General features: G+C 52.1%; 1 protein-coding gene across 1 annotated transcript in view; it reads left to right on the top strand.

Moving 5' to 3' along the window:
- Positions 1-16,317, top strand: part of LOC149917154 (rho GTPase-activating protein 32-like) — a 41,335-nt gene that overhangs the window by 1,846 nt on the left and 23,172 nt on the right. Inside the window, exons 2-19 of the mRNA XM_090143375.1 lie at positions 255-341; positions 1,003-1,080; positions 1,755-1,877; positions 2,454-2,531; positions 3,181-3,262; positions 3,969-4,112; positions 4,671-4,773; positions 5,330-5,462; positions 5,980-6,062; positions 6,413-6,520; positions 6,875-7,020; positions 7,521-7,722; positions 8,515-8,660; positions 8,851-12,037; positions 12,138-12,461; positions 12,768-13,065; positions 13,860-14,005; positions 14,196-15,405. Coding sequence (XP_089999501.1) covers positions 255-341; positions 1,003-1,080; positions 1,755-1,877; positions 2,454-2,531; positions 3,181-3,262; positions 3,969-4,112; positions 4,671-4,773; positions 5,330-5,462; positions 5,980-6,062; positions 6,413-6,520; positions 6,875-7,020; positions 7,521-7,722; positions 8,515-8,660; positions 8,851-9,278 — 1,941 coding nt within the window. The 3' untranslated portion in view covers positions 9,279-12,037; positions 12,138-12,461; positions 12,768-13,065; positions 13,860-14,005; positions 14,196-15,405. The remainder of the gene's footprint in view (positions 1-254; positions 342-1,002; positions 1,081-1,754; positions 1,878-2,453; positions 2,532-3,180; positions 3,263-3,968; positions 4,113-4,670; positions 4,774-5,329; positions 5,463-5,979; positions 6,063-6,412; positions 6,521-6,874; positions 7,021-7,520; positions 7,723-8,514; positions 8,661-8,850; positions 12,038-12,137; positions 12,462-12,767; positions 13,066-13,859; positions 14,006-14,195; positions 15,406-16,317) is intronic.

The raw sequence follows: 16,317 nt of genomic DNA, 5'->3' as shown, positions 1-16,317 counted from the left end.
AGGTAAGCTGAGACAGTGTGAGATAGACAGGTGGACAGTGAGGTGTTGAAAGCTACTGGCTGGCGGAGCTGGTAGTGTCATGCTGCTTACTCTTGACCATCAGACATAATTTTCACTCAGTAGCTACATTCCAAAGCATAGAGGTGGCATTTGTCTCAGGGCTTTTCCCTTGTCTTCTTTGTTAAATTGTGCAAGCTCACTGATCAGCTCTTTCTCTCTCCTCTCCCCGCCCTCTGCCTTCTCCTTTGATGCAGCTTTTGCTCGCGGAAGAACAGAGCAAAGTGACAAGAAACGGCTGCGGCTTCAAGGAACTTGTCTACCTTGTTCTGATCTCTTGCCAGGTACGTGCCACGCGTTGTCCCCCCCATGTGGTTTTGCAGCCCGCGTCGCACCGTGTTTAGTAACACAGCCTCATCCAGCCTTGACGGGACACCGGTCACGTGTAGAGTTATTCCACTTTCCCTCCAGCTCAGCCCTCAGAAGGATGCTGTCTGTGATGCTGTGACCGGCTAATCTTTAGGAAACCAATCCCTTAGGCAAGGAGTCCTAGTCCCAGTTTGTGCAGGGCTGCACAACGTGACCACGAGCATGCATGCTTCGGCTGTGTGTGCGCATGACAGCTGTGGGGAGCACAGCAGAGATGCAAGCAGAGGAAATCCATGTGCAAGGCTGCGGCCGGCGCTGGAGGTGAACTGGTGGGAGCCGGGCGCTGGGGAGCAGATCCACCCCCAGCAGTGACTCCTCTCACTGCCCTGCTACTGCGCTGTCGGAGTGCTCTGAGCAAGCGCATCTGCTGCTTTGTGCCGGAGTCCCCATCTGCTAGCAGAGGGATAGCGACTTGGTAAACTGCTGCGCAATAGGCTGTCTCATTTGAATTGACTGAACAAAGTGGTTGTTTCTAGAACACCTGCCTATGCCAGTGGGTAACTGAGGGTAGTTCTGAAGAAGTCTCTCCATACCGTGGTGTGTGAACAGAGAAAATAGAAGTGTGTTTCTTTTCAGTTCCAGCTTGTCGTGCCTGCTGTGATGGGCATCGCGTGCAGCGAGATCAGCTGTGGGCCTGACCTGGCACAAATGGAGGTAGAGTATGAAGCTCTGATTGGTCTTTGTTCTGCTGACTTGAGCCGGCAGAGTGAGCTGCAGATGAGCTCTCCTGCTTTTCAAGAGAGGGAGAATCCTTCCAGCTCTATCGGTGTCACTGAAAAGCTGCCTGAAAAGCTTCATGTCCCTTCTACGAGCATCTAGATGGCCGTGGACGTTATAGTACCGACAGAATCAGATCGAGCGTTATAAACATGCAGAAGCATTTTCCCCATCCTGCCTGGATTTTGTCACCCAAAGACCAAGTTCTCATATTCAGCAAGTTAAGGGAAGCAGGCACTTGTAGTGAGCCAAGGATTGGGTCAGTGGACCGTCTCCTGTGTCCAGTCCATGGCTGAGGTCTCCAAGCAATAGGTTACAGGAAGCAAGCAGACTCTTACGCTCCTCTTTGGCAAGACAGTACTGCAAGCGTGGCAAGTTTATAAAACTCCAGGAGTCCTCTCGGTTGGGGTGTTTGTCCTCTTAGTCTGGGTAGAGAGAGACGCATCTTTGCATTGCCTGGCGATACTGCTGCACACCAGGAAGAGAAACAGCTGTTATTAGACTTGCAGTTTCTTGTTAAGCACTCACGATAAGGATCTTTCTCTGCAGATGTGCTCCTTGCTCTGAAATTGTCCTCAGCTCCTCACCATGGCCTGTGCTCTCTGTTTCAGACTGAGAACAATGGGAAGCCCCAGCTGATCCACGAGGAGTCTCCTGTAAATATTCCAGCTGTTGCTGCTGCCCATGTTCTTAAGAGATACGTTGCCCAGGCACCGGATGAACTCTCCTTTGAGGTAAGCAGTTAAGGGCGTTCCTAGTTGTCATGTACAGGAGAGTATAAGGCGGGAACGCATCAGGAATATTCTCAGATACCTTCAGAATGTTTGGTGAGGTGAAGCCCAGAAGATGCAGTTCCAGATCAGACTTGCACTGGGTTGGATGCAGGGAGGAGTTCGGCCATCTCTAAAATATGGCTTTATTTGGCATTTGGATCTTATGATCAAACAGAGACTGCCCAGTGTTGTAGCCTGGTCTCTGAGCAACAGCAGACCAGTGAATGAAGCGTGTAGATCTGTTCAGGAAGCCCCGCTAACTTATGCCTGTGGTTTAATTGGAGCTCTCCCTTTGGCAGAGAGCCTGCTGCTTTTGAGAAGCATTTCCTACTGAGCAGCTGTATTCTGTAGTTGTGTATTGTAGTGACTCTTCTACCTCTAGGTTCAGTTTTACAATGGAAGACGCCTTAAGTGCTGCGCTGGTGCAATTGCTCTCGAGCTTGACGATGCTTTGTGGTGCAGAAGAATGCAGTCATTTGAGCTGTGCTTTCCTCCCAGCCGTGCTGAGGCTGGGATTGATGTTGCAGTCTTTTGCAGGTGGGAGACATCGTGTGCGTTACTGATATGCCACCAAAGGAGCTGACCCCCTGGTGGAGAGGCAAGCACGGCTTTGAGGTAGGCACAAGCTTCAGACTTGAGAGCGCAACTTCGGTCACGTCGGGAATCTCGGCTAAGAGCTGCGCTGCCTGCACAGGATGGCTCATGGACGTAAACGGTTTCCCTGTGTCGGTGTCAGAGATGGTCTTTGTAGGAAACTGTCTCCTCAATTCACTTAGAAGCAAGAGCCTTCACAGTATGCATCAGGTCACGGCCACTGAACCCCACCTTTGGAAATACAGCAGCTAAGACAGTGTTTCAGTGTCTCAGAGCATTTTGCTTGCACCCATGCAGAACGTGAAGTTAGTGTCTTTTAGGAAGTTACTGCCTGTCAGCTGAGGTAGGGTAACAGACCCTCCGCGTGCTTGTTGCTGCTGCTGGCTGCAGAACGCTGGGTAGCTCGGAGCTGGGGATTGCAGCTGCATCTCAGTCAGCAAGAACTTTCTTCTTCTACATCTTCTACAGAAGCAATTATTTGTTTTGTAGGTCTTTTGGCTGCAAATGTTGAATAATTATTACTTTTATGCAGGCCACTTTTTGTTGGATAGTCTTACGGAGCGTCAGGCAAGCACGTTCCGAGGAAAATGTTAGGTGGCTTTTGGTTGAACAGTTCAGGTCTGAGAAATGCTGCCTTCAGTATTGCACCTCTCTTTTTTTCTTGTTACAGGTTGGATTTTTCCCAAGTGAGTGCGTGGAGCTCATCAATGGAAAAATTCCGGAGTCTCTCCTCAGTTCAGTGCCAAAGCCAGGTACGGATGTTGCATTTGATGGTGCAGGGAAGCAAAATGGCATCTCTTTTTGGGTGTGTTCTGTGTTTAATACCTCCTTTATCCATCCCGTGTTATAGTCTGTGCTGATGATCCTTCAGGCATATCACAGGGCATATGGCTGGTGTTTTGTAGGCAATGAGAATGAAGGAGGGCAAAGGCAGTTCTCCTGCGAGTCAGTACGAGGTTGAGAACAGCCAGTGTCCCTGGTGGACAGCTAGAGGCCTGGTTGTGTTAGTGATACGCTTGATCAGAACGTGGCTTTTCAAGAGGATTCTTAATCCCCAAGTTGAGCAAGCCAAGCAAGAGGAGTGCATTAAACTCCATTGGAACGCGCAGAGATTTGGCCCGATCCTCCCGTGTTTATGAGTGGACTTGGGGAAATCATAGAATCCTCCTAGTATGGCTTGGGATGGAAGGGAGCTCAAGGATCATCAAGTTCCAACCCCCCTGCCTCAGGCTGGGCTGCCAACCAACCTCCACATCTAATGCGAGACTAGACCCCACTGCCCAGGGCCCCATCCAACCTGGCCTTTGGCTCCTCCTGCAGGGATGGGAGAAAATCCGTTTTTGTATGTACTTGGTAACGTTCTTCCCGTTTTGACGTGCTCTGTAGAATGTGTTATGCTCGGCCTCGTCCAACTGAGCCAAACCTGAAATGAACTGGTTTCTTCCTGTTGTCGTGCAGTGCCAAAGAAACGCGGCAAGCTCGTCACCTTCCTTCGTTCCTTGGTGAAGGGCCGCCCAAAGAAACCGAAAGAGCAGGAGGTGGAGAAGAAAAAGGTGTTTGGCTGTGACCTGGGAGAGCATCTTCTCCACTCTGGTCGCGATGGTAAGGGACAGCCCGTTCCTGAGATCTTCCTCTGTTGGGCATCTAAAGATGAAAGGGAGGTCATATCTAGCAAAGGGGCAGGTTGGTACTGGTGGAGAAATGTGTAATGGAAGTTGATGGCTGAAAGATAAACTGAGGCTAATGCTCTTAAGAGACAAGCATGTTTGTATTTGCTTAAACCAAAGCCTGTAAGCCAATCCCACGCTAGCCTGAAAAGAAGGGAAGCCTTTTGGCCAAGGAGAGTGTCCTGCATCAGTTTCCCAGCTCTCCTGGACATGAGATTTCCTACCTCCTTTCATTCCCATGGAGCTGTGGTGGGACTTGCAGTGTCTCCGGCTTCCCCAGAATTACTTTCTCCAGGCTGATTCCTAGGTCCTGACATTTCTTGAAGGCAAGGAACACATGTCTGTCCAGTTTCCTCGTCTTGGACAGCTTTCTTCTGTAAGGAAGAACTAAGCAGTAGCCTGGCTGGGCTTAGTGGATGAGATTTGACAGGAGCACAGCCTGAACCTGGACTTGAATGAGGAGCTCAAGTAACCGCTGGCACGTGTTCTTTAGTCCCCCAGGTCCTCCAGAGCTGCGCCGAGTTCATTGAGCAGCACGGCGTAGTGCAAGGGATATACCGGCTGTCCGGCGTTGCGTCCAACATCCAGAGACTGCGGTAAGAGTGCTGCGACTGACACAGCGGTCAGTAGGGGCGCGTGCCCTGTTGCGGGTGCTCAGAGGCCTGCGCCGTGGGGCAGCTCTGTGCAGGCAGCGTGCGCTCAGCGGTGGTGCGCCAGGCTTGTCACTGTTTGATAGGAACACGGGGCGTTCAGCAGACTTGCTGGAGCAGGAAGTTCTCCTTCTGTCCTTCAGAGCACTGGAAGGCTGTGGGGGACTGCGGTGTCACCGCTGCCAGCTTTCATTCCCGTTTCCTCCTGTTTGCAGAGCCCTTTGGAGCAGCCCACACTCCTCCTTGCTGCTCCGGGCTCCTGGCTTAGGATTGTAGACTAGGCAGCCAGTTGTCAGAGTCACGGGAAATGCCTTAGCAAAACGAAAAGGTCTCCTTTTGGAAACATCTCATCCAGCATGGCTCGTGTGGTGCTGGTGACTGAGTGTTCATTTTCTCCTGTTAATCGGGAAGCCCTTCCAATGCTTGATTATATTTGGTGTGGCTTTTGACTTGTTTTCCTCTTTCTCAACCCCCCCGCCCGTTTTTGTGTCCTTCTCTCCAGCCAAGAATTTGAGTCTGAGCAGATTCCTGAGCTAACCATCCGCGACACTCACAGTGTGAGCTCCGTCTGCAAAATGTACTTCAGGGAGCTCCCGAACCCTCTGCTGACCGACCAGCTGTATGACAAGTTCTCGGTAAGCACAAGGCAACGTCTTTCCTTTACCTCTTCCCTGGGCCTCTTGGGAGATGGCTGCAGCAGTGCCCCAGCTCTGAGGCCCTTTTTCTGTTAGCCCCGTGGGGTTTACTCGTATGTCTTTGCCACATCATGCATCATATGGATGCCATTTTCCGTGGTCCCAGGAGGCGGTTATTTCCATATTCGCAAAGCTTGCGAGAATTCATGTTTTTTGTTTTTTCTTTTGTTTTGTTTTTCTATTCCCCAAGTATTTATAGAATGGGAGTGGGATTGATAGCAAAGTGCACTTGAAGCTTGAGGAGCTGAGCTGCGCAATCAGGCTGTAAACCGGCCCGCTGCTTGGACTCCTTGGCCTTGATGGCACCAGCTGCGTGCCGCTATGTTCCCCAGATGCCTCCTGGAAGGCGTAAAATCTGTCTCGGCACAGACCAACTGCACGCTGTCCCCATAGTTCCCGACCCTGTGGCAGGTATCTAGCCTGATTTGTGTCTCAGTCCCTTTCTGCACTATTCCAGGAGGCTGTTGGTGCCGCTACAGATGAGGAGCAGCTGGTCAGAATGCAGGACGTCATCCAGCAGCTGCCCGCTCCTCACTACAGGTCAGTGCTGCCCTCACTCTGTTGAGCTCAGCCATGCTGCACTTCAGAGGGCAGTGGTGTGATTCCAGGCTTGTCTCATGCTGGCAACATGATGCCTGCGTATGTTGAAGCAGTTTAAGGCTACACGGGGTTAATTTATTGGGTCGGTTCCTGGGCACGGGGGCACAGTTGGTGCAGCTGGTGGCTGCGGCTGTGCTGTGCTGGGGCTTGGTGCCGCAGCGTGGCACTTAGTCAAGTTGGATCTACTTCATCTTCAGTGACAGTAGCAAAAACATGCATTGAGGCTTGCTTTGTGAACCGCAGCATGGCGTGCTCATTGGTGCTGAACGTTTGCCTCTCTGATTTTCCAGGACACTGGAGTACCTGATGAGACACTTGGCTCGTCTAGCTGGGAACTGCTCTGTGACAAACATGCACGCTAAGAACTTAGCGATTGTGTGGGCTCCAAACCTCTTAAGGTAAACTTTTTTCTCCATTTCAACACACCGCTTGGATCTGTTCTCCAGAAAAAAATGCAGTCTACCTTTTTCTCCATCAAATGTGCTCTTCTCCTGTACACTGTAGTAAGTGGATGACGGCAGAGCAAGAGCCTGGGCTGTTCTCCAACCGCACGGGCACAATTTCTAGATGACAATTTCTGCCCTCTTGTTTAGATGGGACTGGTGTGTCCTTGATCAGCCAGGAGAATTTCTTCAGCGGCATCACCGCGGAAGCCTCCGGAGCCCAATTTGACAGCTTTTGGCTGCAACAATCCAGACTTGGGGAAACTTGGATCTTGGATAAATGACTGCTAAAATCTGCCTTTTCTACAGATCACAGCAGAACGAGTCTGCCTGCGCCAGCGGAAGAGCCGCCTGCATGGAACTGCAGACGCAGTCGGCTGTGGTGGAATTCATCATCAACCACGCAGATGTCCTCTTCTGCTCCAAATCCGGATCAGACATGGCAGATGGAGCAGGTGAGTGTCTTCCTCCATGAGCTTTATCTTGATCAGACACCTTGATCAAATCCAGGCCTTCTCCAAGATCTTTGAAATACACTTTTTCTATCGAGGGGACAGCAGACTTCTGGGCTTAGATTAGAATCTGGCATCCTGTTGCTGGATGCTGAGAATGTCCAAGTCCAAACTTTACAATGAGAAAAAAACCGTCACTGTCGTTACGATGTTTTGCATGCAGGTGAAGCTTGATGAAAGTGTGGCAGTGAAGCTTTCTGAGTTCCCTGCCCCCGCTTTCTAGGGTTTTTCTTTGCCCGTTTCGATACAGTGAGCTGCTCTCATTAATTATGACTTTGTCCTTTGCCTTAAACATACATCTGACCACGTGCTTATTCTGACCTCCTCTTCTTCTAGTGGCTCGGATAAGCAGGTCTGAGAAAACTATAGCATCTCCCCCAGAACTGTGATGGCTGTGGTGCTGCTTTGTGATCCTCGCTCTTACCTGTGGCTTTCCCTTACAGGGCACGGTTCTCTCTCAGGGCCCAAGTCTGCGTGGGTGTCTTCTCCTGCCACAAAGCTGCTCACCCTGGAGGAGGCACAGGCTCAGAGGCGAGGCCACAGCAGCTCTTCCGTTGTGACACACAGCAGGGACATAGAAGTGGAAGAAGGCCCCACAGCTGTACAGGGGAAATTCCACACAATCGTCAACTTTCCATCTGAAAGGTAAAGAGGACTTTGTTTTCCAGCAACCATCATCATTGTTTGGGTGGGTTGTGGTGTTGTTTTTTTTTTCCCCCATTATTTCTTGCGCCAAAACATGTGGAAGCTAAATTAAAGTAACGGTGCCTGAAGTGAATTGTTGCAGTGAATCTCTGCTCCCTTTGGACTCTGAGATTCAACTAACATATTCGGTTTAGCCACACGAGGCTGCCATTCCTTCCTTGCTGGGCACGCAGTCACGAGATGTATAAAGCCATGCTGACGTCTACCCTGGCCTGAGCTGGCTCTACCTTGAAACGCTGGGGATTTCCAGCTGTCGGGGCCACATGCCTGAAACCAGTTCCGGTTCTCCTCTAAGCAGAGCTGTTGGTCAGACCTGCTGGCACTAGAAACTAAACTTGGCGGTGAGATGGGGCCGACGAGGTGTTGATGTCAGAGTCAGAGGTGCTTTTGAATTTCCTTTATGGCTGCACGGTTCCTCAGAAAGCAGTTACGCCTGCTGGCTCCAGAAGAGCCATCCCTTAGATGCTGTCCTGTACAGCCGCGGAGCCTTTGCTCACGTGCTCTGCATCTTGCTTGACACAGTTTAGGGGAATTTAGCCAGCAAGACTTCAGGGCTGAGCTATAGGAGTGGAACCATCCTCAACTGCTTGAAAGAGAGCGAGTTTCTAAGCTGTGCTTCAGCAGAAACCAGGCGGTGCCAGGAACAAGCAACTGTTGGCAAGAGCTCAGTGCAGCTCTTCCCTCACCCTGCACCACGCACGACTCACACCAGTCACTGTTTTCTCTCTCCAGACAACGTCCACCCAGCAAGATGAAGGAATCACCAGCTGGCAGTTGGCGTTCCTGCTTCAGCCTGCGGAAACCATCCTCTGTGGCCAAACGCCGACTGCAGCGCAGTCCCAGGGAGCCCTCAGAGACAGAAGTCGTGGTGCTGGCAGGTAAGGGTGCGAATCCAGCTTTCAAAGCCTTGCTTTTCAGCGACATAGAATTCATGCAATACAAGTGGACTTGTATCTCCTCCTAGCGTTCCAACCTATACCTAGCATCTTCAGATCACCCCTGATCAAGAGCCACTTTCATAATTCAGCTTGTGAAAGTTTGACACTAACCCCTGTGTATCCTTCCTAGGTGAATCGAGCCCTTGTCTACCCAGAAGAGCCGGGGCAAGCAGCGATGGTGCGCTGTGTGCTTCCATCGATGGAGGGCTCTTAGGAAGCACGAGTCACTGTGGTTCAGATGACAGCCTTCCACATAACAACAGCGATGGAGAGAAGGAGCTCATCCAAGTTCACGCCCTCATTTCTCCCGGCTGTGCTGAAGATGCTGACCTGAGCCTGCTGGACACCACAGTCACCAGCCTGGACTGTGACCCAGTGCCTTTGCAGTGCAGCCCAGCCCAAGCACAGTCCGAGTGCCCCGACAGCAGCACCTCCACGCAGGAGCAGGTCAGCGTCGCTGAGGAGAAGCCGAGCCTCTTGGAGGGGGACTTAGAATCAGGCCTCCAGCCCCAGGCACCGGGCAGCAGCACTGAGAGCTCTGAGCCACTCTCTCCGTGACAAGAGAGGATGAGTCCCATCTTTACCCTGGACCTCTCACGCCCTCCTGTCTTTTACATAATAATAAAAGCACGCTCGTGCTCAATCAACGCCTTGACTGCCTTCCGAGTCTTCATTCACAGAGACTGGGACGAATGCAACGAAGAGCAAGGCACTCCAGCTTGCAACGCGGTGGCTGTGGGGTGCGCGCAGCAGAGCTCTGGGTTTGTTCCCGTTCTGTCTGGCTTTGGGACGTCTGCAGCGAGAGCTCAGCTACCATCTGGTATGGTAGCAAATGATGTTTAGCATCCTGGATGCTGCTCGTGATAATCCCGAGCTTCCTGGCTGTGGCTTTGTGATGCTTTTCAGGGCTTTTTGATGCATTTCGAAGCCTCGGCTGCTCCCTAACGCCTCTCTCCTCCTGCCGTGCCCATTCCTGGCTCCCGACCTAGGAGCTGGCCGTGCAGACCTGTCGTCATCACGCTGCGGCAGGAGGAGCTCACCTTGAGCAGCATCTCCCTTGCCCCGCCCCCTGCCTCTGATTGGGCAGCGGCGGCGCCGCCCCGCCCCCGGGGTCTCCTTGGTCCGCGGTAGCTCCGCCGGCTGCCGTTGGCCGAGCCGCCGTGCGCGGGAGCGAGCGTTGGGAGCCGGCTGTCGGAGGCGCGGCTCTCCTCGCAGAGCGCCGCTCCTGCCGCCTGGGCCGCCCCGCAGGACAGCGCGGCGGCAGCCGGAGCTGTCCGGGCAGCACCGAGAGGGAAGCCGCGGCGCGACGGGAGCGAGTGCTGAGGACAGCTGTGCCGGAGGTGTGCGGGAGAACGGTCCCGGGACGGGGAGGGGGGCCGTGCGGGGCTCCAGGAAGCTGCAGGGAGGCGACGGGGGGGGATCTAGCGAGATCCGAGGCTGTAGGCGGCTGCGAGGGGGTGTGGGGGTTCTGGGGAGCTGGATGATCGTTGTGGTCCTTTTCAGCCCCCCTGCCGTTCTGTGGTTCTGGTAAATGCTGTGGAAAGTGAAAGTGGTGTTTCTGCATTGGATATTGAAAGGGGCAGTTGATCTAAAGAAGTGAGCTGTAGCACGTCCTTAGAAATAGCTGATGTGCAAAGTAAGAATACCGTATACTGTGGAAAGTGAAAGTGTTGTTTCTGCACTGAACATTGAAAAAGGGCAATTGATCTAAAGAATGAAGCTGTCACATATCCTTAGAAATAGCTGACGTGGACAGGAAGATTACCATATGCATATAGGTAACATATTTTAGAGACATAGTTACCGAATTACGTGACCAATTCTTTCTCCCAAAGCTGCAACAGACTTTAAATGTTCTAAACAATGTGGGTATAGTATTCTGACCTGGGAAACGTACTGTAAGGTTGTTGATTAGGCCAGCAGAAGTGAAGTCCATTGAACAAACTCTCAAGGAGTCGGGGCCTTTACACAAAGCAGAACTGTCCCACTCTGTGGGAACGTTAGGATGCCGTAGGCAGGCTCCAAGATACTGCCCTCTGTCCTCCTTCCAAGCTTATCTCTAAGCAAGGACAGACGGATGACCTGAACAATGACCCAGGGCAAAGGGCACAAATGCTGGGGGGTAATGAAGCAGTTAAGAGGTTATGTCTATGTTGTAAAGCAGACATCCAAAAGTTACGACCAGATGTTTGTTAAGAAAGCAGTTGTTAGAAGGCAGTCGACCAATTAAGATATTTGTGGTTGGGTGGTAAGGATTTGTGTTTACTTGGTATTGGTACGATTAGTGAAGCGTTGCGAAAGAGTGTGAACCTGCAGTACTCAGCCAGTGAGGAGCCGGGGAGAAAGAGATAAGGGTCGGGCAGTAGGGGATAAAAGATGTAACACTGTTTTCTCTGCGCTCTCCTGCTTGCAGGAGGCCCGCCATTGCAATTGGGAATAAAGATAGATACAAAGATCAGAGAACCGTCCTGGAAAACTATTTGGCTATTTCCAACAACGCTTATAAATATCTTAGATGTGGGAGTCAAAAGGACACGGCTGCAATCTTTTCAGCGATCTGTGGTGACAGAGGAAGGGGAAATGGCCATAAACTGGAGCACAGGAAGTTCTGCACCAAAATGCAAAGGAACTTCTTCACGGCGAGGATGACGGAGCGCTGGAACGGGCTGCCCAGGGAGGCTGTGGATTCTCCTTCTCTGGAGATATTCCAGGCCCTCCTGGGCGCCCTTCCTGTGCTGCCTACTCTAGGGAGCCCGTTTTGCAGGGGGCTTGGGCTCAGTGATCTCTGGAGCTCCCTTGCAACCCCAGTTTTGTGATTCTGTGATTTTATTCATTGCTGCTTGCAGCAATGCAGCGTTTCAGATGAGAGAAAAGCACGGCGGGCGTAAACTGGGTTTCTGTGGTTGGTAAAGCTGTGCTGAGAACTGGGCTGACTACTGCACCTGGAAATGTGTGCAAAGTCTGCAGACACAGAAGAATAACTTTTCCTTGCAGGTTGGGCTTGTCTAAGGTAGGTGATTGCTAGGTGAGCTTGTGCTTTAAAGCATCAAGTTGTATAAATAAGGAAACTTTAAAAGCAAGATTGCCAGTTCTTTTTTACCTAGGTGATTTTTTGCAAGGAGAGATTTGAAATGCTGCTTGCTAATGGAAGATGGAGAGAGGAGAATCAAGTCAAAGGCATGCTGTGCATAGCCACCACGTAGCATCTGCGCCACTCTCCCCCTGCACAAAGGAGAAGCAGCTCAGCAAGCTTGGCCTGGGCCATGGAAGGGAGCATACAAACATCTGGACCAACCCCAACGGAGCGGGTTCTGCAGGTTGGTTGTCTTCTGCTGTTTGTCTCCCATCCTGTTGCTCAGGGGTAGACGTGTTCTTGATCAGTGCTAATAGGAAACTTTCATGACATTTTTGTTTCAGCTGTCCCAATGCTTTGATCCCTTGCTGCTGGGATGGGGCGATTGCAGAATGACAATGTCCAGTCAGATGTTGGGGATGAGTCTACGCACCGGGGTATGTCTGGCAGGACTGAGGCTTGGGGACCAGGCCAGGTCAAATCCAGTGCACTTTGCTCTCATTCTTAGTGCTTGCTTTTGCTCAGGAGCGTGGGTGGTGAGCCTTATGAACCAGTGCCTGCAGATGGGGTTTGTGGAGAAAGAGGTCCTGCAGGCCTTGTGTGACACCCATGGAGCTATAGTGAGGCTGCATCAGTGTAAAACGCCAGAAATCCCCAGAGGTGTGAAGGTGAGCTGTGGGCACCAGTAACACAAGAGGGAATGTGCATGCTTGGGTTTGGATGCTTCTGTGTGTTTTAAGTGACTGTGATACCACTGCTCAGTCAGTTTGAGTGTGTGGAACAAGTGTGACATCCTCTTTGACTGAGTCCTGTGAAAGGAGTCCTATGAATTTGAGGTCTGACTTCAAGCCTGTGGGCATCATCCAGGAGTTGGGGAAGAGTACGAGGCAAGGAAAGTTGGGTAAGAGGATGAGGCTTCGGACCAGGAACCTCTTCCATCGGTGTTAACTCTTGTTGTTCTCTTTTTGGATTAGGAATCCATGTGGGTCTTTTTATGAAGAATAGCCTCGTTGTGCAGCTTATGAATTAATTCATTCACGCCTTTTAGCTGGTTTTCTTTCCTACATGAAGCTGCAATTGAAATGGACACTTTGTGATCTGATCCCCTCTGGCATGCTCAGATCAGCCAAGTTGGCAAGGTCTGGCACAGGCTCAGAGGCGAGGCCACAGCAGCTCTTCCGTTGTGACACACAGCAGGGACATAGAAGTGGAAGAAGGCCCCACAGCTGTACAGGGGAAATTCCACACAATCGTCAACTTTCCATCTGAAAGGTAAAGAGGACTTTGTTTTCCAGCAACCGTCATCATTGTTTGGGTGGGTTGTGTTGTTGTTTTTTTTTTTTCCCCCATTATTTCTTGCGCCAAAACATGTGGAAGCTAAATTAAAGTAACGGTGCCTGAAGTGAATTGTTGCAGTGAATCTCTGCTCCCTTTGGACTCTGAGATTCAACTAACATATTCGGTTTAGCCACACGAGGCTGCCATTCCTTCCTTGCTGGGCACGCAGTCACGAGATGTATAAAGCCATGCTGACGTCTACCCTGGCCTGAGCTGGCTCTACCTTGAAACGTTGGGGTTTTCCAGCTGTCGGGGCCACATGCCTGAAACCAGTTCCGGTTCTCCTCTAAGCAGAGCTGTTGGTCAGACCTGCTGGCACTAGAAACTAAACTTGGCGGTGAGATGGGGCCGACGAGGTGTTGATGTCAGAGTCAGAGGTGCTTTTGAATTTCCTTTATGGCTGCACGGTTCCTCAGAAAGCAGTTACGCCTGCTGGCTCCAGAAGAGCCATCCCTTAGATGCTGTCCTGTACAGCCGCGGAGCCTTTGCTCACGTGCTCTGCATCTTGCTTGACACAGTTTAGGGGAATTTAGCCAGCAAGACTTCAGGGCTGAGCTATAGGAGTGGAACCATCCTCAACTGCTTGAAAGAGAGCGAGTTTCTAAGCTGTGCTTCAGCAGAAACCAGGCGGTGCCAGGAACAAGCAACTGTTGGCAAGAGCTCAGTGCAGCTCTTCCCTCACCCCGCACCACGCACGACTCACACCAGTCACTGTTTTCTCTCTCCAGACAACGTCCACCCAGCAAGATGAAGGAATCACCGGCTGGCAGTTGGCGTTCCTGCTTCAGCCTGCGGAAACCATCCTCTGTGGCCAAACGCCGACTGCAGCGCAGTCCCAGGGAGCCCTCAGAGACAGAAGTCGTGGTGCTGGCAGGTAAGGGTGCGAATCCAGCTTTCAAAGCCTTGCTTTTCAGCGACATAGAATTCATGCAATACAAGTGGACTTGTATCTCCTCCTAGCGTTCCAACCTATACCTAGCATCTTCAGATCACCCCTGATCAAGAGCCACTTTCATAATTCAGCTTGTGAAAGTTTGACACTAACCCCTGTGTATCCTTCCTAGGTGAATCGAGCCCTTGTCTACCCAGAAGAGCCGGGGCAAGCAGCGATGGTGCGCTGTGTGCTTCCATCGATGGAGGGCTCTTAGGAAGCACGAGTCACTGTGGTTCAGATGACAGCCTTCCACATAACAACAGCGATGGAGAGAAGGAGCTCATCCAAGTTCACGCCCTCATTTCTCCCGGCTGTGCTGAAGATGCTGACCTGAGCCTGCTGGACACCACAGTCACCAGCCTGGACTGTGACCCAGTGCCTTTGCAGTGCAGCCCAGCCCAAGCACAGTCCGAGTGCCCCGACAGCAGCACCTCCACGCAGGAGCAGGTCAGCGTCGCTGAGGAGAAGCCGAGCCTCTTGGAGGGGGACTTAGAATCAGGCCTCCAGCCCCAGGCACCGGGCAGCAGCACTGAGAGCTCTGAGCCACTCTCTCCGTGACAAGAGAGGATGAGTCCCATCTTTACCCTGGACCTCTCACGCCCTCCTGTCTTTTACATAATAATAAAAGCACGCTCGTGCTCAATCAACGCCTTGACTGCCTTCCGAGTCTTCATTCACAGAGACTGGGACGAATGCAACGAAGAGCAAGGCACTCCAGCTTGCAACGCGGTGGCTGTGGGGTGCGCGCAGCAGAGCTCTGGGTTTGTTCCCGTTCTGTCTGGCTTTGGGACGTCTGCAGCGAGAGCTCAGCTACCATCTGGTATGGTAGCAAATGATGTTTAGCATCCTGGATGCTGCTCGTGATAATCCCGAGCTTCCTGGCTGTGGCTTTGTGATGCTTCTCAGGGCTTTTTGATGCATTTCGAAGCCTCGGCTGCTCCCTAACGCCTCTCTCCTCCTGCCGTGCCCATTCCTGGCTCCCGACCTAGGAGCTGGCCGTGCAGACCTGTCGTCATCACGCTGCGGCAGGAGGAGCTCACCTTGAGCAGCATCTCCCTTGCCCCGCCCCCTGCCTCTGATTGGGCAGCGGCGGCGCCGCCCCGCCCCCGGGGTCTCCTTGGTCCGCGGTAGCTCCGCCGGCTGCCGTTGGCCGAGCCGCCGTGCGCGGGAGCGAGCGTTGGGAGCCGGCTGTCGGAGGCGCGGCTCTCCTCGCAGAGCGCCGCTCCTGCCGCCTGGGCCGCCCCGCAGGACAGCGCGGCGGCAGGCGGAGCTGTCCGGGCAGCACCGAGAGGGAAGCCGCGGCGCGACGGGAGCGAGTGCTGAGGACAGCTGTGCCGGAGGTGTGCGCGAGAACGGTCCCGGGACGGGGAGGGGGGCCGTGCGGGGCTCCAGGAAGCTGCAGGGAGGCGACGGGGGGGGATCTAGCGAGATCCGAGGCTGTAGGCGGCTGCGAGGGGGTGTGGGGGTTCTGGGGAGCTGGATGATCGTTGTGGTCCTTTTCAGCCCCCCTGCCGTTCTGTGGTTCTGGTAAATGCTGTGGAAAGTGAAAGTGGTGTTTCTGCATTGGATATTGAAAGGGGCAGTTGATCTAAAGAAGTGAGCTGTAGCACGTCCTTAGAAATAGCTGATGTGCAAAGTAAGAATACCGTATACTGTGGAAAGTGAAAGTGTTGTTTCTGCACTGAACATTGAAAAAGGGCAATTGATCTAAAGAATGAAGCTGTCACATATCCTTAGAAATAGCTGACGTGGACAGGAAGATTACCATATGCATATAGGTAACATATTTTAGAGACATAGTTACCGAATTACGTGACCAATTCTTTCTCCCAAAGCTGCAACAGACTTTAAATGTTCTAAACAATGTGGGTATAGTATTCTGACCTGGGAAACGTACTGTAAGGTTGTTGATTAGGCCAGCAGAAGTGAAGTCCATTGAACAAACTCTCAAGGAGTCGGGGCCTTTACACAAAGCAGAACTGTCCCACTCTGTGGGAACGTTAGGATGCCGTAGGCAGGCTCCAAGATACTGCCCTCTGTCCTCCTTCCAAGCTTATCTCTAAGCAAGGACAGACGGATGACCTGAACAATGACCCAGGGCAAAGGGCACAAATGCTGGGGGGTAATGAAGCAGTTAAGAGGTTATGTCTATGTTGTAAAGCAGACATCCAAAAGTTACGACCAGATGTTTGTTAAGAAAGCAGTTGTTAGAAGGCAGTCGACCAATTAAGATATTTGTGGTTGGGTGGTAA

This window comes from Phasianus colchicus, chromosome 7, assembly GCF_987193195.1.
Source record: "Phasianus colchicus chromosome 7, bPhaCol1.hap1.1, whole genome shotgun sequence".
Taxonomy (NCBI): domain Eukaryota; kingdom Metazoa; phylum Chordata; class Aves; order Galliformes; family Phasianidae; genus Phasianus; species Phasianus colchicus.
This window is presented reverse-complemented; position numbering and strand designations above follow the sequence as displayed.